Here is a 26,433-nt window from a genome sequence, read left to right on the forward strand (position 1 = left end):
AGTTACACAGGCAGCCGTGGTATCATGCAGAGCCAGAAACACAGGAATGAGGTCAAGACCTGGATTTGAATCCGAGTTACACCTCTACCCACATAGGAATCTTGGTTGTCTGTAAAATACAAATAATGTATGCATTCACAAGATCATTGTGAGAGAACAGTTGGAAAAACACCCAAAGCAATAGCATACCTATCTCCTTACTCTGATCCATGTAGCCCTGGGGCTGGATCTCAGGGGACACCCCACCACCACCTTCTGCTTGTGGAGCATGCTTGTCCATGTGCCCACCTCTCCCCTTCCCCCCTTAAGTCTTCATACACCCCTACCCGTCCCTCCTGCTGGGGCCCGCCCCGGCCTGGGAGGGGCGACTCCAGCAGTGATTGAGAGGCCGGGAAGGGGAAGGGGGAGTGTTCTGCCTCCTCTTGGCCCCAGTCAGGATATGGCTGCTCTGGGCCCAGCCCTGACCCGCTGGGTGGAAACAGGAAATGTGTGAGACTTGGTGTGCACTGGGTCTCTGTGCCTGGCTCCACAGCTGATAAGGGCCATTGTGTGGCCACCGGGGATGAGCCTGCCCTAGATAAATGTGCTTCTCAGAGGAAGGAAGGAAGCTTTGCTGGCCTTTCCTGGGCGGGGGATGCCATGGGGAGGGAAGGAAAGTGTGCCCCAGGGGAAGGTGCTTGTCCAGGGGGCTGTTGGGGCCAGCACCGGTCCCCTGGACTCCACCCCTCCCATGCCAGTGTCTCCCTCTGGAAAGGTCACTTTTCCCCATCCCCTTCTTACTTCCTATAAGGAATGGCTGAAGACCTGAGGGCTCAGTCCCAGGCCAGGGGAGTGTCAGCAGTGATTTAGCAACAATAAAGATAGAAAACAGGACATTGGGGGTGAGGGGCACCTGAGGGTACTATGGAAAAGTAAGAAGCCAACAGGGCTAAGGCTGCCCAGAGCCAGGGAGTCCAGTCCTCCCAAGCATTAAATGCCCCTGAGGAGGGCAGGACAGGGGCCTCCTCACAGTGCCTTCCTGCCTCGCCAGCTAAACTCTGCTCAACGTGGCCAGCCCCCAGCAGCTCCGGCCTCCTAAACTCAAGGGGCTCTCACCTGCTGCTGTCGGGGAAGGAGGCAAGCTGGGGAGACATGCTGGAGGGGCAGCGCCTATTGACAGATCTTGTTGGCTCAGGGCAGGATGTGCGTTCTGGTTTGGGGAACACAGCTCTCTAGCTGACACCAGTGAGTGGGCAGCAGCAGAGGCCTGGCCATGGAGCTGTTGGGGAGAAAGACCTCCTACCCTTTGACCTGGAGGCCAGGGTCCCCCACGAGTGGCTGCATCAGCCTCTCTGGTTACCTGGGACAACAGGCATTTCCTCCGTCCCTCAGCCCCTCCTCTTCCTGCCCCAACCCGCTGGGCCAAGAGGCCTCCCAATCAGACCTGGGCTGCTCCAGCTGTGTCCTGAGGAGCTGGACCAGACACATCCCCTGGGGCTGGAGTTGAAGCTGAACCAAGTGGCCATCCCAGTGTGGGACCAGATTCCTGGCTCTGGGAGCAGCCTGAGCCAGTGGACAGGCAGACTGTTGCTCAGCAAGCACCCGGGCTCTCTGTTGGCGGAATGGCGCTGCAAGTGGAGCTGATACCCACTGGGGAGATCATCCGCGTGGTTCATCCCCACAGGCCCTGCAAGCTTGTAAGCGGGGATGCTCTGGGCTGGGAGAAAGGGTGGCAATATCTTCCCAGGGCCCAGCAGCTCCCTCAAGCAAACCCCTCAGGAAAGAGGTGAGCAGAAGGGAGGGGTTCTGACCTTTGGTGGGACGGGAACAGACTGGACAAGAAGGGATAAATGGAAGGATGGGGTAAAAGTTTAAAGCACCTCTTAAGAGCAGGATTTTTCAAAGCAGAGATCTGGGTTTGAATCCCTTCTCTTCCAGCTCCCTGGTCCTCGGTAGGCTGGGCTATGAACTGCGGATAACACGCAGGTGACAGGACTGCTCTGAGGCCAAAGGACTGACGGTGTATGTAAAGCTCCAGACGCATAGTACACGTTCAGTGCATGCCTCCCCTTTCTTCCGGCCCAAAGAACTAGGACTGGCCAGCTCAGAGCAGTACCTTGAGCAGGGAACGGGGTGTGTGTGTGTGTGAAAGCCACAAATGGGGAGTAACTGACCTGGCCTGGCAAAAGTGGGGCGAGTTGGGGGTGGGAGGACAGTGTCGGGTTTGCTCTGAGGATGCATTCCTAGAATGAGGAGATGCACCCTTCCACCCAGCACTGCAGCGAGCGCGCCAGGTGTGGAGGAGGGAGGGAGGGAGGGAGTGTGTGTGTGACTGTGACGCGCCCCGTCCCGGGAGCTGGTTGCACAGTGTGCGGCACCAAGCGTCCGCGGACTCGGGCGGGGACCGGGGCCAGGGCTGGCGGGGGCGGGGCGGGGCCGGAGGGTTCGCGCGCGCGCGCGCGCGCGGGGGCCTGGGCCCTGCCGGGGATGACGACAGGCAGCGGCCCGGCCCCGGGCGGGCCCTGGGCGGGGAGAGCGTGCCGGGGCCGCGGACTCCGGAGCCGGCCAGGCCGCCCAGCCTGGCCCCCGCCTGCGCACCCGAAGAGCCGAGCCGGTGGGTAACGCGGGGCGCTGGCGCGGGGCGGGCAGCAGCCGCGTGGTCCCGGGAGGGCTCCGCTGGCGGGCGGGAAGGGGAAAAGGGCAGGCGGCCGGGCGCCAAGCCAGGCCCGGAGCTGCGGTGCGGGCGGCGGGGGTCGCCGGTCCGGAGATCGCTGGGGCCGAGGGTCGGCCCCGGCCCGCCCTATACGGGGTCCCAGAACTCGGCCGCGTGGAGACTTAAGATTACTTGCGGGTAACGTGAGGGCGGGGAGGGGCGGCTGGGGTCGCAGGACCCAGGCACCCTGTGCGCCCTTGGGGCCCCTCCAACAGCCGGGCTCTGCCTCTGGGTTCCGGAGAGGCCGCCCGCGCCCCGCCCCTTCCCGTACTCCGCCCCCCCACTCCCCCGCCCTCGACCCCGCAGCGCCGGTTTCCACGCGCGTCTGGGAGCCTGTGAGGGCGGCGGCCAGGGTCTCCGAGATGAATGAGAGAATGAATGGTTGGCCCACGGCCTTGTTCAATTCCCGGCACGCTCTGGGCCCTGTGATTCATTCATTCGTACAGGCATCCACGAGGGGTTACTGAGCCCCTCCTGTGTGCCGAGCTGGGTGTACGCCCCGGCGGGAGCAGTCTCCTGGGAGAGACTGACAAGGAAACCGGCGATTAGAGCGTGATGCGATAAGGAGGGGGCTATGTGTTGGGGGAGGCAGGAAGGGCTTCTGGAGGAGGTGATACCTGAGCTGAGTCTTCAAGAATGAGTAAGAGTCAGTCAAGTGGGGAGAAGGAGGGTGCGCCGGACCAAGGAAGGTGCAGGTGCAAAGGCAAGAACCTTAGGGACAAAGCCACGTGTGACAGGGGTGGGAGCAGTTCCTTCTGGCTGTGTGTGGTGCTGAGGGAGGCATGGGGAGAGAAGGGACTGGAGAGGGCCACCCCTGGGATCACACAAGAACACAGGCGCACTGGGGGTAAACTGAAGAGAGAGTCTATATACAGGCACCTGGCAAGAAGCACTGGGTGTGAAGAATGGGTGTGGCACACGGAAGGGTGCCCTATAAACTTACACTCTATTAACCTAAGATGTTAATTGATCAGATATGCACTTGTAAATACCAAAGACTGTTGTGGGAAAGTGGATTGGAGGGAGGAAAGCAAGGAGGGCAGTTTGGAGGTTGCTGCCTGATCCAGGAGCAGAAGAGTGAAGGGGGAGCAGAGGGAAGGTTTTAGCAGGTGGTGACTTCCTGGTGTGAGAAACGGAGAGAGGGGAACAGGCTTTTTGATCCCAGATGGTGATGACTATCTGGAGGTGCCTCCCCGCTTTCTACAGATAGGATATTGAACAAGGAGGAGAGGTCAGGGGGCAAGGTGCTCTGTCTACTTCTGCTGGGCCCCCAAACAGAGGTGTCTGGCAGGTCAAAGGCTCTAGAGCTAGAGTGTATAGCCGTTGACTGGGGCCCTGTGAACAATCAGGTAGAGAGCCCTTTAGTCTGCACCTTTCACCTCCACTGCCCCTCAAAACAGTTCCCTAGAGTCTGGAACAGTCCTTGGTGGGACAGCCTGGGCCCAGACCTAAGATATGTTTGATGAATATGAATTGAGCACCTGTTCTGTGCCCAGTACTTCCCTGTGGGTGAGATAGGCGTTCTTTCTGCTTCCCCAGTAGGCCATGAGGCTGCCTCTGTAGAAATCAGCTTTTAGCAGAAGTCTGAGGGTCCTCAGAACACCCTCTCCAGACCTGCATGGTCCTTTGAACATTTGAGGCTGCCCACTGCGTTCCCCACTCCTCCAGAGGTCAGGCCAGAGAGCACCTGGCTCACACTACGTAAAGGGCACTGTATGAGCCAGGTCTGCTGGGTCTGCCCCATCCCTGCCTTTACAGGAAACAACACAGCTGGGAGGAGACCCAGAGGCAGTCTTGGGAAATCAGTCCTGGGTCACTCGTGTGGCCATGGCTTCTCCCCAGCCTTCAGCCAGCCCCAAGGTGCAGGGCCATGCTGGGGGCCCAAAGGCAGTGCCCACTCCCTAGCTGCTCCTCCTAAGGCCTACATGTCGATAGTCACACAACGCCGACAGGGGTATTCATTGGGCACTGCAGTCACGGGGTTACTGAGGAAGGTCCCAGCCTCTCAGGGTAGCGAGTTAACCTTTACAGAGAAGCGGAAGCTTGGAAATCCACCAGCCTCGCTCTCCGGTAGGGCAGCTCTACAGCAGCAGTGAGTGCTAGAGTTCCCGGTTCCAATCCCACCCCTCCTTCTACTAGTCCTGGGATCTTGAGCAAGTCATGCCCTTGCCCAGCCTCAGTTTCCCCGTCTGTAGGATGGGGGTAATAGCACAGAGCTCATGGCTTGGCTTCAGGGCATTGGAGGGAGTACCATAAGACAGCGCTGAGAATGCAGGAAGCGCCTAGCTCTGCAGCCTTGGTCGCGGTCTCTCTCACACCCGCGGCTCTCCGCGCCCCCCCCTCACCCCCCCCCCAGCCCCGGGGCTGGCGCTTCCGTCCAGTGAGACGGAGCGAGCGGGGGCCGGAGCCGGGGCTGGGGCCGCCCCTCAGGCCAGCCGGGCTGCAAAGACGCCCCCTCCTTCCGCCGCTGGGCGGCGGCTGTGGGGGCGCCAGCGGGCATCCCGGGAATGCGGCGGCGCGGCTCGGGGTGGGGGTGGTGGTGGCCGGCAGGACCCCTCCGCACGCGGATTCCCCTCATTCCAGCCGCTTGACGAGGCAGCGGGCGGGGCGGGCTCTGCGGCCGCGAAGCTCCGCCCGCTCTCAGCTCCTCCCCTCCCTCCCGATAGCGGCCGCAGTGCCCGCCCTGTGCCCCCCTTACTGCAGAGAGCTGTGCTGCGGTGGGGGCTCTCTCGACCTCGTTCCCCCCCAGTCCCCTAAAGCACTCCCCACCCTGGATGGGCTGGAGGCAGAGTCCCCCTCCCGGCTCCCGCTCCCTTCAAGATTTTTTTTTTTTTAAGATTTTGTTTATTTATTTGACAGAGAGAGACAGAGCGAGAGCAGGAACACAAGCAGGGGGAGTGGGAGAGGGAGAAGCAGGCTTCCCACTGAGCAGGGAGCCCGATGTGGGACTCGATCCCAGGACCCTGGGATCATGACCTGAGCTGAAGGCAGACGCTTAACGACTGAGCCACCCAGGCGCCCCCCCTTCGAGATTTTAAACCTGGGGGCATCGCGGAGGGCGCCCCCTTCCTCCCTGAGCCCGCCTCTGAGGGTGGCGTTTAATACCCCCCCCCTCAGCTCCCACCCATCTCCCAGCTGCGCACCCAGTCCCCTGGCCCCTGCAGAAGGCCCCATCTCCCAGCTGGTGCCCTGCCCCCCCCCACCCCGCGGGGTCCCCCGGGCCGCGGCTCCGGCCGGCCTGTTGTTTTCGAGGTAATGAGCCTCCCACGAGGCTGCAGCCCGCACCTGCCGCAGCCTCACCGCCTCTCCGGGGAGCCTGGGTCGGAGGGAGGGGCGCCCTGGGGCTTTGGGTCTCGACTCCGCATTTTCCCCCGGCTAGGACAAGTCCATGTCCGCCGGACTGCGCCTCGGGTTCCTTATCTGTCAGGCGGGGAACAGGTAAAGTTCTCGAGAGCTCTTTGTAACTGGCAGACACGCCTGAGGGGCTTTCCCCACTAGATAAGAAGTGGCCCAGGGCTCTTAGTAGGTCTGACCCAAACATGTGTGGAATGAATGTCAGGCCAAGAGAGGGAAGTGCTTTTGAGAGACTGGGAAGTGCCTTAGCGCTTTTATCTTAGCCTTCTCAACAATCCTTTTAGGCAGCTATTAGCCACATTTTAAGGATGAAGAGGAGGTTCTAAGAAGTTGAGTGACTTGCTGCCAGTCATACCGCTTGTAAGAAATAGCCCAGTCTTGCAAGCATCAAAGGCTTTTAGCCATCACCACCTCCACCAGCGGTGGGATCTAAGCTAGAGTTGGCTTCTTAAGTGTTTCCAAGATCCCAGTGAGGGTGCGGCTGCTTAGGGCCGGTTTGGGAGAGGGAGGGTATCCTGGGGGATCCAGAGGGACAAGAGAGGGAGGCTCCCTCCAGAGGAGGAACAGAATTGAGGAGCCCCTGAAGCACAGAGGCCCTAGTTGGGGTGTCTGGGATAGAGGAGAAGGGTATAGGCCCCAAATGCTGAAAGTCGGACGTACATTTTCCAGATGGGAGAATGAGACCTCCATAGGGGCCGGACACAGACCGGGCTCGGCAAAGACTCCCTGTGGCCGTCCCTGTCCCTTGGGTGCTCGCTCCGTGCTGATTCGGAAACCTAAATAGATTTTCTTGGGGCTTAAAGACACAGGGCCACCCCCGGAGAGTACACAGGGGTGGACAGTGTCCCGCAGGGAGGCTCCGCCCGCCTGGGCGCGCCGGCCGTATTTGGACATTTCGATCTATTTTTAACTTTCCCGGGACTCGAGGTTGGGGTGAGGGGGGGAGGGAAATCCTGCTTCCTCCGGGATCCACGGCCCTCAACTCTCGTCGCGCCCCTGGCCTGGTGCGTAGTGTAGACACGGCCCGGAAGTGAGTTCCGGGTCGGTGTAGACGCGGCGGCCGCGCGGGTTCCGGGCCCCACCCTGGAACCAACGACGTCCCTCCTGGAAAACCTGACTCAGGCGGAGCCCCCGCCTGGCGGGGAGCCCCGCCCCCCCTTTCCACCCCCGCACCGAGATCCCCCGTAGTTCCTACTCCACTCCCACCAGCTGGACAGGGACCCCCGAGTCCGAGCCCCGAGGGAGGCGGGATCGGCTGGGGAGTCCCGCTTTCCTGAGGCTCGCGGAGGGGGCGGTGCAGGGGGCGGGCCGGCCCCTCCCTCGCTGACGCCGCCGCCGCCGCCGCGGCTGCCGCCGAGCCCCGGACGGAGAGCACCGGCAGCGGAGCAGGGCGCCAGGCCGGACTGGCAGGATGCGCTACCGGGCGTCGGTGAGAGGAGGTGGCGGGCAGGGCGGGGGTCCCGGGCGTCTCTCTGTGCCTCGCGGCGCCGCCTCGGGCCCCGCCAGGAAGCGGGCGCGGCCCAGGAATTTCGGGTGGAAAAACGTCCCGGAAAGTTGCAGGGGGAAGAGGCAGAGGCAGGGAGGGCCGTGGGGCGCTCGGACCCAGGGCCGGGCCAGTAGCACTCAGGGAGGGCTGAGAGCACGGAGACCCGTCACCCAGAGGGCAAGGGGGCGGGAGCTTCGGCCAGATTTGGCAGCAGCTTCGGAACAGGATGGGGGGGGGGAGGCGGGGAGGGACAAGCCTGGGAGAGGCAGGCCAGACCCAGAGGGGTGCCCCAAACCAGAGATCTGGGTGCTCTGTGGTTGGAGGAGAATTGGGGGCCTCTGTGGGATCTGTGCCCCTTCCCACCACTGCCACCTTGCCTTTCTCCGACCCTTGACACACTGTCAATTTCCTAGAGTTCCCTCCCCCCCCACCTCGCCATTTGAAGAGTGTGGTGTGGGGTGAGGGCCTCCCGGAGCCGATATGCGCTGGAGGCAGCTGGGCTTTCCGTGGTAAAACCCCCACCCCCTTGAGGCTTCTGGGGCTCTCAGGAGGAGAGTGTCTGGGGAGTCTGGCAGCTGGAGAAGAGGGTGTGGCCCAGCTATGAGAAGGAGGGCCCCCCCAACTTCTGGGGTGGGTGTCCAGCCCAGCTGGGATGGGAGGCCCCCTGGGGGAATCCCCCTCATGTGGTCTGGGGGTGGCCTCTTGCTTGGTCCCTAGACTCTCTCCCCCTGGAGATTTTGATGGGTGCGGGTGGCAGAGATGGCCCCACCCTGCCTGCAGAATTCACTCTGAGCCATTTGTCCTCCAGAGCACCTGTCACACGTGGCCCAGAGCTAAGGGACCTGAGGTCACCTGGTCTAACTCAATTCCTCCTCCTTGAGGAGGAAGCAACCCAGAGAGAGAAGGGGGATTTGTCCAAGGTCAACAGAGCATTCTTTTCATTATTCCAGGGAGTTTCTTCTCATGACCCCTTTTTCTCTACACAAAAGCAGTGCCTGCCTGGATTCAGTGGCCTTGCTTCCCGTGTCCTCTGGGTCTTCTGTGCCCCAGTGTCCTGTGTCTGGGTCCCACGTGTCCTACCTGGTCTCCGTTCTGTGTGACCCATGTCCTCAGTGTTCCAAGTACCAGCTTCCTGTGACCCAGGCCCACTGTACCCCAGCATGGTCTGTCTCTTGGGTGTTCTCTGCGTCCTGTGTCCATGGGCCCCTGGTTCCCCTGGGAGTCCCACAGGCTGAGGTGGAGGAGAAGCGGCCTTACCTCACCCTGCTGGTTCTGACCGTTTCCCGTGGTGCATTCCCTGCAGGCCCTGGGCAGTGACGGGGTGCGGGTAACCATGGAGAGTGCACTGACCGCCCGGGACCGGGTGGGCGTACAGGATTTCGTGCTTCTGGAGAACTTCACCAGTGAGGCAGCCTTCATCGAGAACCTGCGGCGACGGTTCCGGGAGAACCTGATTTATGTGAGGCCCAAGTGGGAAGAAGCGGGCAGGGGGGTAGTGGTGCTGGGGGCACAGACACAGGGCTGAGGAGGGAAAGAGGTATCAGGAGCCTCTGGGAGAAACCTCTGACCCTCCTCCCCCAACCCCCAGACCTATATTGGCCCTGTCCTGGTCTCTGTCAACCCCTACCGGGACCTACAGATCTACAGCCGGCAGCACATGGAGCGTTACCGGGGTGTCAGCTTCTATGAGGTGCCACCCCACCTGTGAGTGACCCCCAGCCTCTCCAGCCGTGACCCCCCCCATCTCCACCTAAGATGACCCCACCAGACCCTCACTCTAGAATATCCCTGACCTCCCACCTGGGATGAATCATTATTTACATGTGTGAGGGGTCCCACAATCCCTCACCCTAGAGTGACCCTGATCCCCACTTGACATGAATTTCTCAGCCCCATGTGGGTGGGACCTTGCCAGCCCCCACCCCAACTCCCACCCCTAGCTCCTTCCCCCGAACTCCACCTGGGCATGGCCCCCCAACCTTAGTGACTCTCTGACCCCCACTCTGAGGGACCTCCCAACCCCACCTATGAGTGACCCCAACCTCTTTATCTGAATGACCTCCAGGACCCCTACCCCTAAGTGATCTCCTCAGTCCTCCATCTGAAAGCAATAGTGATCCCCATCTTCAGCTATGAAGGACCTCCCTTGACCCACACCCTTGAGGGTCCCCCAAGCCCCACCCACCAGCAAACTCCAACCAGATGTGGGAATCCACCTCCCCTTCCTATCTTGCCCCACCCCGACCCCTCGAGTTCCTAACGAGCCTCTGTGGCAGGTTTGCGGTGGCTGACACTGTGTACCGGGCACTGCGCACGGAGCGCCGGGATCAGGCCGTGATGATCTCTGGGGAGAGCGGGGCAGGCAAGACAGAGGCCACCAAGCGGCTGCTACAGTTCTATGCTGAGACCTGCCCAGCCCCGGAGCGGGGGGGTGCTGTGCGTGACCGGCTGCTGCAGAGCAACCCCGTGCTGGAGGTGAGGGGAACAGCAGCGTCTGCAGGGTGAGAGGGGCAGGGAGAGAAGGCCAGACATCCCTCTTACCCCCTCCTCTGCTCCTAGGCCTTTGGAAATGCCAAGACCCTCCGGAATGATAACTCCAGCAGGTTTGGGAAGTACATGGATGTGCAGTTTGACTTCAAGGTACCCGTAGCTGTGTCAGGGCAGGGGGAGTGGGAACCCATTCAGTAGGCGCCCACTCGCCAGGTCTTTGGTACCAGCAAATATTTAGTGAGCGCCTACTCTGTGCCAGGTGCTGTTCCAGGTGCTGGTGGTACCACAGTGAAACAAAACAGACAAAAATCCTGCCTCCAGAGAGGTGGACATTAAACAGAAAAATGTAATTTAGGTGACAAGTGCCATGGCAAAAAGTAAAATGAGGTAAGGGGTGGGGGCAGTTGCTATTTTAAACAAGGCAGATAGGGTAGGCCTCACTGAGAAGGTGGTACTTCGGTAAAAAGCTTGTTGGAGACAGGAGCAAGCTGTGCAGATACCTAGGGGAGAGAGTCCGGGCAGCGGGACTAGCCAGTGCAAAGGCCCTGAGGTTGGGAGTGTTTGGTGTGTAAAAGGACAGCCAGTGAGCAAGGCACCGAGATACAGGAGAGGAGGCTGGATGGTACAGGCCCTTCTGGGTCTTTGTAAGAACTCCTTTTAAAAACTCTGAGTAGAGGGGCACCTGGGTGGCTCAGTTGTTTAAGCACTCGTCTCTTGATTTCAGCTCAGGTCACAATCTCAGGGTCGTGAGATCGAGCCCTGCATCGGGCTCCAGGCTCAGTGGGGAGTCTGCCTGAGATTCTCTCTTTCCCTCTCCCTCTCCCTCTCCCTCAAAAAAGCCAACCGACCAACCAAAAACAAAACAAAACAAAACCCACTAAAACAAAACTCTGAGCGGATGTTAACTAACTTGAATTTAAGCAAAAACTTGAAATTAAAAAACAAACAAGGGGCGCCTGGGTGGCTCAGTCGTTAAGCATCTGCCTTTGGCTCAGGTCATGATCCCAGGGTCCTGGGATCGAGCCCCACATCGGGCTCCCTGCTTGGCAGGGAAGCCTGCTTCTCCCTCTCCCACTCCCCCTGCTTGTGTTCCCTCTCTCACTGTCTCTCTCTCTGTCAAATAAATAAATAAAATCTTAAAATAAAATTAAATTAAATTAAAAAATTAAAAACAAACAAACTCTGAGTAGAAGGGGAGCCATTGGAGGGTTTGGAACAGAAGCGTGTTGTGATGGGGCTTTTCTCTCAGATCCCTCTGGTGCTTTGTTGAGAGTAGATGGTAGGAGAAGCAGGCCGAGCAGGGAAACCAGTTAGGAAGCTGATGATTGTTACATCGAGGTGACAGGTGCCGTGGCTGAGACCAGTGTGGCGGCTGTGTAGGCTCTGGATGTCTTGAGGGTGACAGCAACAGGATTGGCTGTGTGACTAGACGTGAGGTTAGGGAGAAAAAGAAGCTTCCCAGGGGACAGCAAACTTCTTGGCCTTGCAGACCTCGAGGGGCAGAGTGACCAGCCGCCAGGATGGGAAGAGCCGGGGGGGGGGGCACACTGGGAGTTCAGTTCAAGGCCCATTGGTGTGAGCTGCCTGTCCGACAGCCAAGGGGAGCGGCCAGGTCGATAGGGCTGCAGGCCCTCGTTTCTCAGATGAAGACACTGAGGCCAGAGGGGGTGACTCTCCTGAGTCCACACAGCTAGTGGCAGCGCCGGAATTAGAGACTGAGGAAGGAGGGGAAACCGGGGCCCATCCCCAGGCCCCCTGAACAGTCGCCACGTCCTGCCCTGCCCGCAGGGTGCGCCTGTGGGTGGCCACATCCTCAGTTACCTCCTGGAGAAGTCCCGGGTGGTGCACCAGAACCACGGGGAGAGGAACTTCCACGTCTTCTACCAGCTGCTGGAAGGTGGCGAGGAGGAGATACTGCGCAGGCTGGGCTTGGAACGGAACCCCCAGAGCTACCTGTACCTGGTGAAGGTGCGGAGCAGGTGGGCAGGGCCGACGCCACCCAGTGAGTGCAGCACCAGGGCTGGTAACCCCGCTCTGCCCTTCCCCCCAGGGCCAGTGTGCCAAAGTCTCCTCCATCAACGACAAGAGTGACTGGAAGGTGGTCAGGAAGGCCCTGACAGTCATTGACTTCACTGAGGATGAAGTCGAGGTGAGACCTGTGCTGGGGACCTTCCCTTTCCTCCGTCTACACCCTGAAAATCTCAGTCCACTTTTACAGCCCATTGCTTCTCTCAGACACTCCCGCCACCCCAGTCCCCGCTCCCGCTGACCATGCACTGGTGGCCCTCATGGGCTCTCTGCCCCTCCTGGGACCCCCTCCACCTCCCCCCTCCCTGTTCGCCCAGGACCTGCTCAGTATTGTGGCCAGCGTCCTGCATTTGGGCAACATCCACTTTGCTGCCGACGAGGAGAGCAATGCCCAGGTCACCACCGAGAACCAGCTCAAGTATCTGACCAGGGTGAGTGGGCTGAGGAAGGGGTGAGGGCAGAGCAGGCGGGGCGTGAGGAGGAGTCTACCCTCACCGTGCCCACCCCCCTCCGTTGGCAGCTGCTCGGCGTGGAAGGCTCAACGTTGCGGGAGGCCCTGACACACAGGAAGATTATTGCCAAGGGAGAAGAGGTAAGGTCAGGCCTTTGTCTCAGGGCTGGGGGGGGTCGAGGGTGCAGGTGTTCCAAGGCCTCTTCTGAGATTCCTGCCTCTGGCAATGAGGGCTTGGGTCCTGACGCTGTCTTCCCTCTGATAGGGCCACTGTGCCGCTCCCCCCCTCCCCCGCCGCCCCAATGTCCCCCACCCTCCAGGCTCACCAGGAAAAGGACAGAGAGGTGGAGGTTTTCTGGTGTTGAGCCTGAGTGCATAGAGGAGGGGGATGGAGAGGGGTCCTCGGCATTCCTCTCCTTTCTCACCTTGGCTGGCAGCTCCTGAGCCCGCTGAACCTGGAACAGGCTGCGTACGCGAGAGATGCTCTTGCCAAGGCTGTGTACAGTCGCACTTTTACCTGGCTGGTCAGGAAGATCAACAGGTCGCTGGCCTCCAAGGTGAGGGCTTGGCTGGGCGGCTTCCCAAGCAGCAGGGAGGCGTGGGGCGGGGCGCCGTCCAACCCCGGGTCCCCCGCTCTTGGCCCTAGGATGCCGAGAGCCCCAGTTGGCGGAGCACCACAGTCCTCGGGCTCCTGGACATTTATGGCTTTGAAGTGTTTCAGCACAACAGGTCAGCACCCCCTTTCCCCTGCCTCTCTCTCCTCCCATCTGCCCTGTCCTCGCCCCGTCCCCTCTTCCCCCTGCCTCTGTTCCTGACAGTGCCCCCAGCCACATCCGGTCCTGCTCTGTGTGTCTTCCCTTAGCTGCTCAGAGGCCGCGTCGGGTCTCTCCCTGCCCTTGCTCCTCTTGTGTCCTCCTTGACCTACTGTGAGCTCTTCTGTTTCCCCTCACAGCTTTGAGCAGTTCTGCATCAATTATTGCAACGAGAAGCTGCAGCAGCTCTTCATCGAGCTCACCCTCAAGTCGGAACAGGAGGAATATGAGGCAGAGGGCATCGCGGTGGGTGCGAGGCTGCAGGTGTCCCTGTGGACACCCCACAGGAAGCCAGGCATTGGGGTCTTCTAGAAGAGGTGCTAGGACCCCATGATGATGCCTTCCTTCCCTTTTGCCCCTCAGTGGGAGCCTGTCCAGTATTTCAACAATAAGATCATCTGTGACCTGGTGGAGGAGAAGTTCAAGGGCATCATCTCCATTTTGGTGAGTCCTCCGCTCCTCCAAGGTCTCATGTTGGAGGCTGGGTAGGAGGCTGTTACTCCCTTCCCCATTCTCTTAGGCATGTCCACAGGGGGCCCGAGTTTGGTGTTGAGCCGGGACAGGGCAGGGCTGTGCGTGGAGGGTGAAGTGAGGTGCCGACCTGGTCTGGAAGCAGTCTGTGGGAGGCTCCCTATGATCTGCCCAGTGCCCTGCGTCTGTGCTTCCTGGCACAATGCCCCTGAGTCTCCTGCGCTCTCCAGCTCCTTCCCTGATACATCCCTTACCCTCTGCCACACCCCCCAGGATGAGGAATGTCTGCGCCCTGGGGAGGCCACGGATCTGACCTTCCTGGAGAAGTTGGAGGACACGATCAAGCACCATCCGCACTTCCTGACGTAAGCGGGGTGGCAGCGCAGCGTAGGGGCAAGGGCTCGCTTGCGGCAGAGAGCCCGTGAAGCGTGAGGTCCCCCCCCACCCCCCGCCACGATCATAAACCACCAGCCACAAGGAGATGACTGGGGGAGGTGTACGTTGAGGACAGGCGCACAGGGCCACGGGTCGTGCACCCACAAAGTAAGAAGCTAAGAGGAGCATGGCTCCCTCTTTATTCTTGTTTGAGAATGAAACTTGCTAAGATTTTTTTAGTTTCCTTATTTGGAAGTTGGGTTTTCTTTAAGGAATCCCCTGAAGTGGGGAGGAGAAGAGAAGAAGCAAGCACCTCTGCCCCAGTTCTGTCCTGCTGCTCCCCTTCCCCTCACCTCCTCTAACCCGAAGCAACCCTGTAAGGACGTATCCGGGGTGCTGTCTCCGCTTTACCGAGGCTCCAGGAGGTGAAGCCAATTGCCCGAGGTTATCACATACTTAGTAAGCTGCAGAGCTCAGACTCGGGCCTGGAGCTGTTGAATGCCAAAGCCCTGAGCATTTTTTGCTTAATCGTATCTGAAAAACCTTTTTCTGATTGCAAAAATAAGGGTGCTCATTAGAGAAAAGTTGGAATGTGTGCCAAAGCCGCTGGTTATCCTGTCACCCAGAGGTCATCACTGTTAACAATTTGAGGCATTTCCTTCCTGCCTTTTTCTATATGTTTTTGGTTTTGTTTTGTTTTTTTTATAGCTGAGAACTTACTGTGTATAAGGTTCAGGATCATGTTATATCCTGAGTATTTTCCTGTATCATCAAACGGAAAAATTTCCTCAAAACACTTCCTCCGGCAGCTCTAACTCACAGATACTCCACTGCTCCCCCCCAGCTTCGGGGGGCCCCTGGCCAGCCTCCAGGTTTCTGCTGGGTAACAAGGCTGCCACAGACATCTTTGTGCCTTACGTCTCTGCCTGTATCTCTGGTTAGTTGCTTGGAAGAGTCCTTAGAAGTAGAAACTGGCTTAAAGGATACAAACGTGCTTAAGACTTCAGTAATCTTTGGGGGCAGATTCCGTTCTTAGAATGTAGTACGCAGTACCCGGCACTCCGAGCAAAGTCACGCAACAGCCACGGGCAGTGAAGCAGGCCTCTGCCCAGTGCGCCCGGCCGTGCGGACGCCTCAGGCCGGGTCCTGGCCCCGTGGGACCCTGGGCAGGGCTGTGTGCCTCCCCGAGCCTCCGCAACTGCCTCTGTGCAGGGAGCCTCACGGCTCCGCTCTGTCTCCCGCCTGGGACAGAGGGCTGTGCCTTGGCCCCGGGCATACCTGCTCCTTCTCGGATGCCTGGTTCCTCTCTTGAGCCTCCTCAGCAGATAGGGGCTCAGGCCAGCAATCTGTAGCTTCCTCTCCTTCCCCAGGCACAAGCTGGCTGACCAGCGGACCAGGAAATCTCTGGACCGCGGGGAGTTCCGCCTCCTGCACTATGCTGGAGAGGTGACCTACAGCGTGGCTGGTGAGGATTCTGGAGCTGGGTCCCTCCAGTGGGCAGGGAGAGGGGCTCTCCCTCACTTCGTGTCTGCTCCCCCTTCCCAGGGTTTCTGGATAAAAACAATGACCTTCTCTTCCGGAACCTGAAGGAGGTGAGGAAGACTGCGGAGAGGGATGGGGGTCTGGGCACCGACTGACCGCCGCCCCAGGAATCTGTCCTGCCTGCCCGCCGTGCCCTGACCCTGAGCCCCGCTCTGCCCCCACAGACCATGTGCAGCTCCGAAAATCCCATCATGAGCCAATGCTTTGACCGGAGTGAGCTCAGCGACAAGAAGCGGCCAGAGACGGTGCGGAGGCTCTGGGACCTGAGGGAGCATGTGTGTGTGCACGTGCATGTGTGGACACGTGCTGCCCGAGCCAGAAGCTGGCGGCACGCACGGGCGCTGCGTGTTCACTGGCACACCTTTGTCCACGTCTAGGCAGCTGCCCGTGGGTGCATCTGTGTGAGCTTCCCCGAGTGCGCCTGGCCCTAAGTGTAGACCCACCCGTGCACGCCTGAGTCCTTGCGGGAGCTTGTCTGTGCGTGGGCACTGGTGTGCCTCCACCCACTTGGCAGACATTTGGATCAGACGTTATGAGGCACTTAGGATGCCAAGATGAATAGGTGCTCTCATAGCAGTGTACACAGGGCGCTTTGGAAACTTAGAATAGGGAACAGCAAATTGCCTGGGGGTGGGGGGCGGTCAGGGAAGGCTTCCTAGAAAAGGAAGCGTCTGAGATAACGTGGGACCCAGTAGGTGGTTGTCAGAGGGACCGGTGGGAGGGCACTGTAGGCCGCGAGAAGCCCAGCAGCACAAACAGCCCAAAAAAGACCAGGAGATCCACAGGAGAGTGACGTCATTGAGGAGAGCGGCTGGGAAGGGCAGGTGCGGCCAGTGGTGCCAGATGCTGGGAGAGCGGTGGTGAGCTCGGGGGCAGAGGTGTGGCTGTGGGGCGTGGCAGGAGGAGGGCCCAGGCCGGGAGGAGCTGGAAGCCGGGGTGCTGCAGGCTGCGACATGCCGGCAGGGCGGGAGGAGACCGTGGGTGGCCAGCGTCTGACTCCCAGGCCCCTGCTCTGTGCTGCGTACCCCACATCCTCCCGCGCTGGGAGGACACTGGCACTGCTCTCTGGGCCTCTCCAGCGGCTGCGGGTTCATGTAGCCACTGATCTCCAGGGGCGCCCAGGCAAGCCGGACTCCACTGGTCTAAAATAGGCCCTTGATGGCACCGTGCCCCGGGGCCTGTGCCCTCTGTGCCCCTAACTCGAGGATCACCCTCCACCCAGTCCCGCACGCCCAAAACCTGGGCGACCTCCGCTTTCTGCTGGTAGAGTACTTCTCAACTCCTTCCCCTCGGCCCTTCCCCATAACCCCTGCTCCATTTCAGTGCTCTGAGCCAGCCAGCGTCCTCCCTGCCCTCCTGGCTTCCTAGCTGCTCTTGCTGCCCACCCTTCACATACCCGCTTAGAGATATTCCAGAATGCAGACCTGTGCCTGCTCTTCCCTCACTCCAGATTCCTCACTGGCTCCCTGTCTCCCTCAGGACCAGTCATTCTCCTTAATGTGACTCTCCAGCCCTGTCATGATACTGCCTCTGCCTGCCTATCTCTAGATAGGACTAGAGATTGTCCTGTCTTGTTGGCTCCCCCACCTGGGTCCTTGCACTGCTTTTAGCTCCCTGGGCACATCAAGCTTTTGCGCAGGCTATCCCTCTGCCTGAATACCTTTCTCTCCTCTCTTCCTTCTGGCTATCTCCTACGTATCCTTTAAATCTCAGCCCAAGGGTCATTTCCAGTTGGCCTTTCCTGATGCCCCCTACCCCACAGACTAGATTAGTTGCCCCTTCTTGATGCTTTTGGAACCCCAGGCACACACCTCTGTCCCTAGTGGGATTGCAAGTCTGTTGAGAAGTCTGCTTCTCTCACAGTCCTGAGACCCGTGAGGGTCCTGCCAAGCAGTGTGCAGAGATAATGGTTGGATGCATAGTAGGTTGTGTTGTTAAGGAATGTGGCCTTGAAATTCTAGAAAGACAAAGAGTGGGCATCAAAGGGAAATGTAGAATTGGGGTTCTGGGGAGACCTGAGTAGAGTTTTTATTGATTTTTTTAAGATTTTTTTTTTTTAACTTTAAGTAATCTCTGTATCCAACTTGGGGCTCAAACCCACAGCCCCAAGATCCAGAGTCCTGTGCTCCACCGACTGAGCCAGCCAGGCGCCCCCTGAGCAGGGTTTTTAGATGTGAGTGAGGTTCCTAAGTGGATGTCTCTAGCCCAGTCTGGCCCCTTTCTCTAGTGTGATCAAGGGGAGGCAGAAGGAAGAAAGAAGCAGGGCACAGGGTAGCTGTGGGAATTGGCACTGCTCTGTTCCAGGAGGGGGCCTCTGCAGGGTTCAGCAGCCCTGCCTCAGTGAGGGGCAGCTGCAGGGATCCGCAGCCTTGGCCAACCTTCCTTTTACCTTGGCTGGCCAGGTTGCCACCCAGTTCAAGATGAGCCTCCTGCAGCTGGTGGAGATCCTCAAATCCAAGGAGCCCGCCTACATCCGCTGCATCAAGCCCAATGATGCCAAACAGCCCGGTAGGCCCCTCCCACCCCGTAGGCCTGTGAGGGCTGGAATCTCCCCTGCAGAGGTGAAAGGCCATCCATGGGTGAGGGTCTGCTGACCACCCTGTTACCGCCTCCCCCCCCCCCCCCACCCAGGCCGCTTTGATGAAGTGCTGATCCGGCACCAGGTGAAGTACCTGGGGTTGATGGAGAACCTGCGCGTGCGCAGAGCGGGCTTTGCCTATCGCCGCAAATATGAAGCTTTCCTGCAAAGGTGGGGGCATGGCCTGGCTCAGCGCCAGGGAGAGGGGTAGGAGGCTAGGAGCCTTCCAGATCCTGAGAGAGGGGACAGGGATTCTCAGCCCCATTTCAGAGGCTAGGACACGGAGCTCCTGAGCTGCTGTGGGACGCATGCCAGGGGCCCCTCTATTCTGCAGGCCTGCCATCAAACTAGGTGGACAGAACATCAGCTCCCTCCCCTCTCCCCCACCCACTTCCAGCTCTACCCTCATAGAGCACCAGGTTCGGGGTCCATAGGCAGGCATCCACCTGCTTGTCACCAGAGAAGATGGTAAAACCTGTGAAGGGGACAGAGTTTCAAAAGCTCAGAAAGCATATAGCAGCATTGTGGTTAGTCTGAGTTAGGGGCTGGGGAGCCAGTCAGGTTTGAATTCCATCCCTGCCACTTTCTAGCCCGATGGCCTTAGGCAGATGAGGATACATCAGTTTCCTCATCTTCTAAATGGGCATAGCGACAGAGTGACCTCCCCGGCTTTTCGTGTGCTGCAAGTCAGTGGGAGTACCCAGCAGGTGCCCAGGAAAGCTGGTTTGGGCCCCCAGAGGAGGACACTGGTTGGAGTGGGGGCTGGGTGAATCTCTGCTCCTCCTGTCCCCAGATACAAGTCACTGTGCCCAGAGACATGGCCCACATGGGCAGGACGGCCCCAGGACGGGGTGGCTGTGCTGGTCAGGCACCTGGGCTACAAGCCAGAAGAGTACAAGATGGGCAGGTGAGTGGTGTCTGCCCGTACCCAGTGTTGGCGGGGGGGGGGGGGGCACAGGGATGGCAAGCAGGGGCTGATCACGGCTGCCCTCTCAGGACCAAGATCTTCATCCGCTTCCCCAAGACCTTGTTTGCCACAGAGGACGCCCTGGAGGTCCGGCGGCAGAGCCTCGGTGAGAGAGAGGCCCCACCTTTCCTGTCCCAGTGGGGTCTGTTCTGGGAAGCAGGAGAGAAATCACTGCATTTGGGCCCCACCTCCCCCACATTCGGCTCCCCTCCTCCTACCAGCACCAGCCCTGCCGCCGATGCAAATTCTGAGCGTGCTCACACATTCCTGGGCCCCCTCCCTCTGTCCTTCATGTATTCTCCCTTCCCTTCTCTGTCCTCTCCCTCAGTAGCTCCTTGGGCCCCTCCCTCATTCGTGCCACTCAGTGAGCTCTGGCAGCACCAGGCCCCCAGCTGGTTCCTTTGGGCTCTGGCCAATTGATTTCCTTTCCCAACCACAGCCACGAAGATCCAGGCCGCCTGGAGGGGCTTTCATTGGCGGCAGAAATTCCTGCGGGTGAAGCGATCAGGTTCGGTGGGGGAGGGGGGGGAGGGCAGGGGTCTCCAGAAGGGGCAGGGTCTGGGGCTAGGGTGGGCCACCATGGCGAGGAAATCAAGGTCAGCCGTCTTGTGGTCCCCACAGCCATCTGCATCCAGTCCTGGTGGCGGGGAACGCTGGGCCGGAGGAAGGCAGCCAAGAGAAAGTGGGCCGCACAGACCATCCGGCGGTGAGCACTGGGGGCAGCACCAGGGGGTGGTGCAGAGCCAGGGGGGTGGGGCGTCCCTGGGTTTCTCACTGCCACCCTGTCGGGCCCCCACCCCCAGGCTCATCCGCGGATTCATCCTGCGCCACGCACCCCGTTGCCCTGAGAACGCCTTCTTCCTGGACCACGTGCGCACCTCTTTTTTGCTCAACCTGCGGCGGCATCTGCCCCGGAATGTCTTGGACACTTCCTGGCCCACACCACCGCCTGCCCTGCGTGAGGTCTGTGGCCTTCCCTGCCGACCTTGGGACCATGAAAGCGCTTGGCGCGGGGGGGGGGGGGGGGGGGGGGGGGGGGGGTTGGGGGGGACTAATAATCTTGTGGCCAGAGAAGAATCTGGAGGACTCCCCAAGGGAGGGGAACTGGAGCTAGGCCATGGAGAATGAGTTCTTTTGAGAGAAAGGGCTCAGGAATGCAGGGGTTATCCAGGTGGTGGGGGTGTCGCTTTGGCAGCAGGCCTGCACTGCGCATACGCCAGTTGTCTTTGGAAGGGAGGGAGCCCGGCCCCAGTTGTCTTTGGAAGGGAGGGAGCCGGGCCGTCCAGGTACCCTGACCTCTCTTGTGCCCCTCAGGCCTCGGAGCTTCTCCGGGAGTTGTGCATGAAGAACATGGTGTGGAAGTACTGCAGGAGTATCAGCCCCGAGTGGAAGCAGCAGGTGCGGAGGGCGAGGAGCCAGGCGTGGACCAGCCAGGGGGTCGGGGAGGCCGTGGGCTCCCCACAGACAGTGCTGGCCAGGAAGGAGCACTTGAGCCCTGGGCGGGCAGCATGGCCTCAGATGGATCCCGGGCCCTGTTCGGCCTCGTGTATGAAACCAAGGCTGGAATGGATTTTGGGTGGTGAATAGGATTGGTCCTCTGGGCCAACTCCACAGGACTGGTTAGAGGCTCCCCAGAGCCCCGGGCTGAAAAGACCACAGGTTCAGTCTGATCCATTGGTAATATCTGCCATGGTTCCAGAGAGGGCCATCCGTGACTGAGTGCCTCGTATTTGCCAGTTCAGTAGGGGATGATGCTAAAGGACCCATCAGCTCAGATGACCTGTGGTAGTTTGGAGTATCAGCAATCTTGCCAGCTTCAAGATGCCAAGCTAGAGCTGAATGTTGGGGGCCCCGGGGCCTGATATGATGGGCACTTAGCCCCAAAGTCGAGCCTGGCCCCCGACAATGCTGTCATGACCCTTCTGGGAAGCCCTCTGCCTCTTCGATGGGGACGGGGGCAAAGCAGAGGAGGGGTTCAGCAGGAGTGTGGGTGGCCGGGCCTGGCCTCCGGTGCTGGGGCCAGAGAGAGGGCAAGAGCCTGTCTCAGTTCCTGAGGCTGGCCTGCTCCTTCCCACCCCCTTGACGGTTCCCACCCCTTCTGATACCTCCCCCACGCCTCCCCCCTTCTCCTCAGCTGCAGCAGAAAGCCGTGGCTAGTGAGATCTTCAGGGGCAAGAAGGACAATTACCCCCAGAGTGTCCCCAGGCTCTTCATCAGCACACGGCTTGGTGAGGCCCTGACTTCCAGTGCTCCCTGCCTCCAGCACCATCCGACTTAGTCCCCTCTCCCCTCCTCTGACGTCCCACTCCCCTATCCGGGTTGCAGGTGCCGACGAGATCAGCCCCAAAGTGCTGCAGGCCCTCGGCTCTGAGCCCATCCAGGTGAGATGCCCGTTCTGCGGCCTGAGGCCTGGAGCGGGGGGGGGGGGGGGGCCTGAACAGAGAATCACGGGTCGCCCTGGAGCCCCCTCAGCTGCTCCCCTGACCCCAGCCCCGCCTTCCACCGTAGTACGCCGTGCCCGTAGTGAAATACGACCGCAAGGGCTACAAAGCCCGCTCCCGGCAGCTGCTGCTGACCCCCAGCGCCGTGGTCATCGTAGAGGACGCCAAAGTCAAGCAGAGGATCGACTATGCCAACCTGACCGGTGAGCCAGAGCCCGGGGTTGCCTAGGGAGGGCCCGGGCTCTGACCCTTGACCCCTAACCTCTGCCCTTCCCCTCAGGGATCTCTGTCAGCAGCCTGAGCGACAGCCTCTTCGTGCTGCACGTGCAGCGGGAGGACAACAAGCAGAAGGTACGTCTTTGTGGCCTGGGAGGCAGGGCCGAGATGGGTTCTGGAGATCTGGGCAGGGCCTGACCCCTCCCCCTCCCGGCCCCCCAGGGGGATGTGGTGCTGCAGAGTGACCACGTGATTGAGACACTGACCAAGACCGCCCTCAGCGCCGACCGCGTGAACAACATCAACATCAACCAGGGCAGGTGAGGCGGTTGGGGCTGGTGAGGGGGCCACGTGTGCGCCCGCAGGTGGCCCTCACACACCCCCTTCCTTCCAGCATCACGTTTGCAGGGGGCCCCGGCAGGGATGGCATTATCGACTTCACACCTGGCTCAGAACTGCTTATCACCAAGGCCAAGAACGGGCACCTGGCTGTGGTGAGTGGCGCCAGCAGGTGACCGCCGGCCTGCCTACCAGTAGCCCCAGGGCTAGGGTGAGCTTCCGGTGGCCACGCTTCCTTGGCGGCTTGGCAGAGCCCAGGCACCTCATCCACGGGTCTCCATCCAGGGCGCATCAGACCACCTCTTTCATCCCATTGCCCATAGAGGCCCAGAGAGCAGGGCCATTCGAACCCCCACGGTGCCGACGGTCATAAAGATGGCAGCATGGGGGTGGGGGGTGGGGAAGGCCTAGGGGCATTTCGGGGGCTGCTGGAGGCAAGGCCCACTCGGTCAGGGCAGGGAGTCCTATGGGAGTAGGATCAGTCTCCGGGACTGAGGTCACCAGGCACCCACCCCTCCATGAAGACAAGCAAAGCTCCTCTGTCTGCTCCCTGCTCACCACTTGGGCTTCTCTCTCGGCCCCTGCAGGTAGCCCCACGGCTGAACTCTCGGTGATGAAGGCGCCCCCTGGACCCTCTCCCACCTCCCAATGCTTTGCTTCTCCCCCCTCCCCTTCCCACTTACCAAAGACTCGAGCTTCTAGACAGGGACCCAGGGACACCTCGAAGCCCACCGACAAATTCCTGCCTTTCGCTCAGCCCTCTCTTGAGGGAGCAGCGGGGGCCAGGGAGCTGCCCCAGATGTGGGCCAGGCCGGGCCACAGCAATAGGGAAGCTGGGGCCAGCGGCAGCCATGCCAGCCCCACTGCCGATGCCAAATATTTGAGAGAAGGGAACTTTTGCTGAGGTTTTCTCTGAGATTTTTTGATGCTTTATAAGAAACTATTTTTTAAAAAAGCCATTTTCCCACCCTGAGACACACTGGATGTGTTTTCCCTGACTCCAGCAGGGCAGGGAATGTAGCTGAGAGGTTGGGCGGTCTGGGCCCTGGTGCCCTCGCTCCTGCCCAGGCCACCCTCTCCTCTCCATTCCTTCGGCACCTTTCCATCTGTCTGCCTGTCTGTCCACCTGTACCCTTCACCGCCCGCTCCGACATCCCCCTGGGGGCCGAGACCACCTTTGCCTGCCCCCCCTTCTTCCTGCCTTAAAAATGCCCTTCAAAATCATCATCCCAACCTGAGGATGTCCTGGAGTGGGGGAAGGAGTTTTAGACCACAGAATTTGCAAGACACGGAGATCATCCAGTCTAGCTTCCTGGTGTGACAGAACAGGAGACAGAGCCCCAGGAGGAGAAGGGACTTGCCCTTCATCTAGCAGGTTGGGGCAAAACCGGGACTGCAGCCCTGTCTTCAGCATACCTCACTGCCTCTCCCAGGGACAGACTCATGTCTTAAGGGTGCATGTGGCTCCCTAACCAGCAATCACCCTTGGGGGCCAACAGGTGGGAGAAGCACTCCTGCCTGGGTCTATGCCTTAGGATGACAAACACCTTGTCTATATACTTTGGCCCCGATTCAAGGATATAGGGCCTTTCCTGGCCCCTGACCCCCTCCCTGTCCTGGGATCCCGGGGAGGAGGCTGGCCTTGGGAGGAGCTGCGGAGGCATCACCTCTTTCTGCTGCTTCCCCCCACCTCCCCAGAGGGCCTGGGGGCTGCCCAACTGCCTCTGCCCTCCTGGGGGGGGGGGTCTCAGCCCACTGCTGACACTTCTGCAATCCAGAGAAACACTAAATAAAGCAATATGTGTTTGCCAATGCCTGGCTGCTCGTGAATGTTAGGAGAGGGAGAGCACCCATAAAAGGCAACCAGCGGTCTTGTATTAGAATTAGAATTGTATTAGAATTGTATTAGAATTTTTGCCTCGTCCACAGAAGGAAGAAGGCAGGGCTCCTTCCCCGAAGGAACGCAGAAGTAACCAGTAGCCGCAACATGGACTTGCTCGCTCTTTTTTTTTTTTTAAGGCTTTCTTTATTTGAGAGAGAACAAGCACGAGCAGGGTGGGGGGCAGAGGGAGAGAGAGCGAGCACGGGGGGTGGGGGCAGAGGGAGAGGGAGAAGCAGACTCTCTGCTCAGCAGGGACCGGATGTGGGGCTCGATCCCAGATCCCTGGGATCATGACCTGAGCCAAAGGCAAGACACTTAACTGACTGAGCCACCCGGGAGCCCCTGGACTTGCTCTCTCATTGACTGATCTACAGCAGGGCTGCTCAGCCTGGCCCAGTGCTGTGGGCCAGGGGAAGACACATCACACCCAGCTGCTGCCCGGTGGTCCTCAGCCCGGCGGACAGACACAGCCCGGTGTGGGAAGTGCGGGCCCCCGGGGGCACACGGACTCATGACTGGCTCAAGTCAGGGAGAAGGGTCACAAACCCTTCACAGAGAAGATGACCTTTGGCGTGGGTCCCAAAGGATAGGCTCCAAATTCTGTTGCAAGTGGCAAATATCATCTAAATCGGGTTGGGCAGAGAAGGCATTTATTAGCACTAGCAACCTACCAGTCCCAGGGTAGGGCTGCTTCTAGGCACTCAAACATTGTCAGGAATGTGTCTGGAGCCATCTCTTGGCTCAGCCTTGCTCTGGTGGCTCCTCCGTCAGGCAAGCTCTCCACTCGTAGCAAGGCTGCGACGGCCACCAACAGCCGTGGGTGTTCATTCTGCCAGGTTAGCATAGGAGGTGGGAAAAAAGTGTCTTTCCCAGTCAGCCGAAAATCTCAGAGCCGACGCACGGTGGACCAACTTGAATGAAGTGCTCTTCCCTGACTCAGTCACTGTAGTTAGGGAGAAGAGCATATTCTGACATGTGCCTGCCAGGCCTGGGTCCTGTGTCTAAGCCCCGACCCCACCCCCAGGACAGAAGTGGCATGAACCACACCTGACTCGTGGTCTAAGAGCGGGGAGCCGATGGCTTCCCAAAAGATCAGCAGAGTGTTGCCTCCAGAAGAAAGGGAATGAGTGGTACAGGCTGCCTCCACAGAACTCCTCAGCAGATGGCTAAGAGTTTTCCCAAGTGGGAGAGGGGTTGTGAGCAGAAGGAATGGCACGTGAAGGCTTTACAGGCAAGAACAAGTTTAATTTGGGGTCAAGCTGCCTGCAGAGGCGTTTAGATTCAGCCTCTGGGGCAGAAGTTCCTGATGAATGTGCGACTGTCTTGGGCTTGAAGGCAGTCCTGTGCGCACACCTAGATTTGACACCCCCCCCCCGCCCAACAAATTACAGAAAAATCAAAGCACCACAATAATTTGTCCGCTCTATCAGTAGCAACAGTGGCTTCAAGGAGCCGACAGATAAGATAAGCATTGTGCCGGGCGCAATGACCAGCTCTACGACTGCAGCAACACTCCTTCCTCTGACCAATTGGAATGTGTGCCAGAGTGACGTCACAGACAACCCCCAGGGACCCTCGGACCCTTGTCCTTAGAGAGGTAATCAAGAACGGTTTGCACCCCCAGCCTCACATCCTGCAGGAAGCCCAGGGCCCTCCGGGACATACCTGCCCATCGCAGGGGGCTAGTTCAGGCTCTGGACGAGAGCCTCCCCCCGACTCTCCGTTCCTTTGTTCCACCGGGATTTCCTTAATGCCTATTGTGTGCCAGGCTCTCTGCCAGGCACTTGGGATACAGCAAGAGCAAAACCCACCAAATCGTTGCTTTTATGGAGCTTATGGTCTAGAGGAGAAGAGAGGAAAATAAACAAAGCAGAGAAGGGGGAAAGGGAGAGGTGGGTGTGCAGTTTACAGTTCCCAAGGCGCTGGCCAGGGAAGGTTTCCTTGAGGGGGCCACGTGGGCAGAGACGTGAAGGAGGTGGGGGAGTGACCATGGGAGCCCGCAGAGGCAACAGCAAGTGCCGAGTGTGGAGGCTTGTCAGAGGACGAGGAAGGAGAATCCGCGGAGCCAGAGAAGGGTGAGTTGGGTGGCGGGGAGAGGAGATGATATAGGCACACATTCATCTTAACCTCCTTCAGATGCTCTTGACTTTCCCAGCTCCGAGAGGACAGAGGCAAGCAAGATGACTCCTCTTGGATGCCTTCCTCCGAGGGCGTCTGTGTGAGCAGTATCCCTAAAGGACCGAGGCAGTGAGGGGCATATACCTCACAGCAAGGCACACAACCCACTCTCAGCAGTCCTACAGCATGTC

The 26,433-nt window shown here is 59.6% G+C and overlaps 1 protein-coding gene across 3 annotated transcripts; it reads left to right on the top strand.

Moving 5' to 3' along the window:
• Window positions 1-1,481: 1,481 nt before the first annotated feature.
• On the top strand, window positions 1,482-24,054 carry MYO1C (myosin IC). Of its 3 annotated transcripts, none has more exons than XM_027567864.1 (32): window positions 1,482-1,676; window positions 8,836-8,991; window positions 9,121-9,236; window positions 9,809-10,007; window positions 10,092-10,172; window positions 11,811-11,990; window positions 12,073-12,171; window positions 12,368-12,481; window positions 12,571-12,642; window positions 12,939-13,058; window positions 13,148-13,230; window positions 13,454-13,559; window positions 13,677-13,757; window positions 14,058-14,149; window positions 15,530-15,624; window positions 15,705-15,751; window positions 15,866-15,946; window positions 18,104-18,209; window positions 18,333-18,450; window positions 19,073-19,186; window positions 19,276-19,352; window positions 19,686-19,754; window positions 19,868-19,952; window positions 20,050-20,209; window positions 20,561-20,644; window positions 21,381-21,474; window positions 21,572-21,627; window positions 21,755-21,890; window positions 21,968-22,038; window positions 22,126-22,223; window positions 22,298-22,397; window positions 22,830-24,054. In XM_027567864.1, exons 1-32 carry the CDS (start codon window positions 1,602-1,604, stop codon window positions 22,854-22,856), a joined length of 3,192 nt encoding a protein of 1,063 aa, XP_027423665.1. In that variant the 5' UTR covers window positions 1,482-1,601; the 3' UTR covers window positions 22,857-24,054. The 3 variants fall into 3 exon arrangements, with proteins under 3 accessions (XP_027423665.1, XP_027423667.1, XP_027423666.1); XM_027567866.1 differs by lacking the exon at window positions 1,482-1,676 and adding an exon at window positions 2,455-2,593; XM_027567865.2 differs by lacking the exon at window positions 1,482-1,676 and adding an exon at window positions 7,266-7,475.
• Window positions 24,055-26,433: the final 2,379 nt, after the last annotated feature.

This window comes from Zalophus californianus, chromosome 16, assembly GCF_009762305.2.
Source record: "Zalophus californianus isolate mZalCal1 chromosome 16, mZalCal1.pri.v2, whole genome shotgun sequence".
NCBI lineage: Eukaryota > Metazoa > Chordata > Mammalia > Carnivora > Otariidae > Zalophus > Zalophus californianus.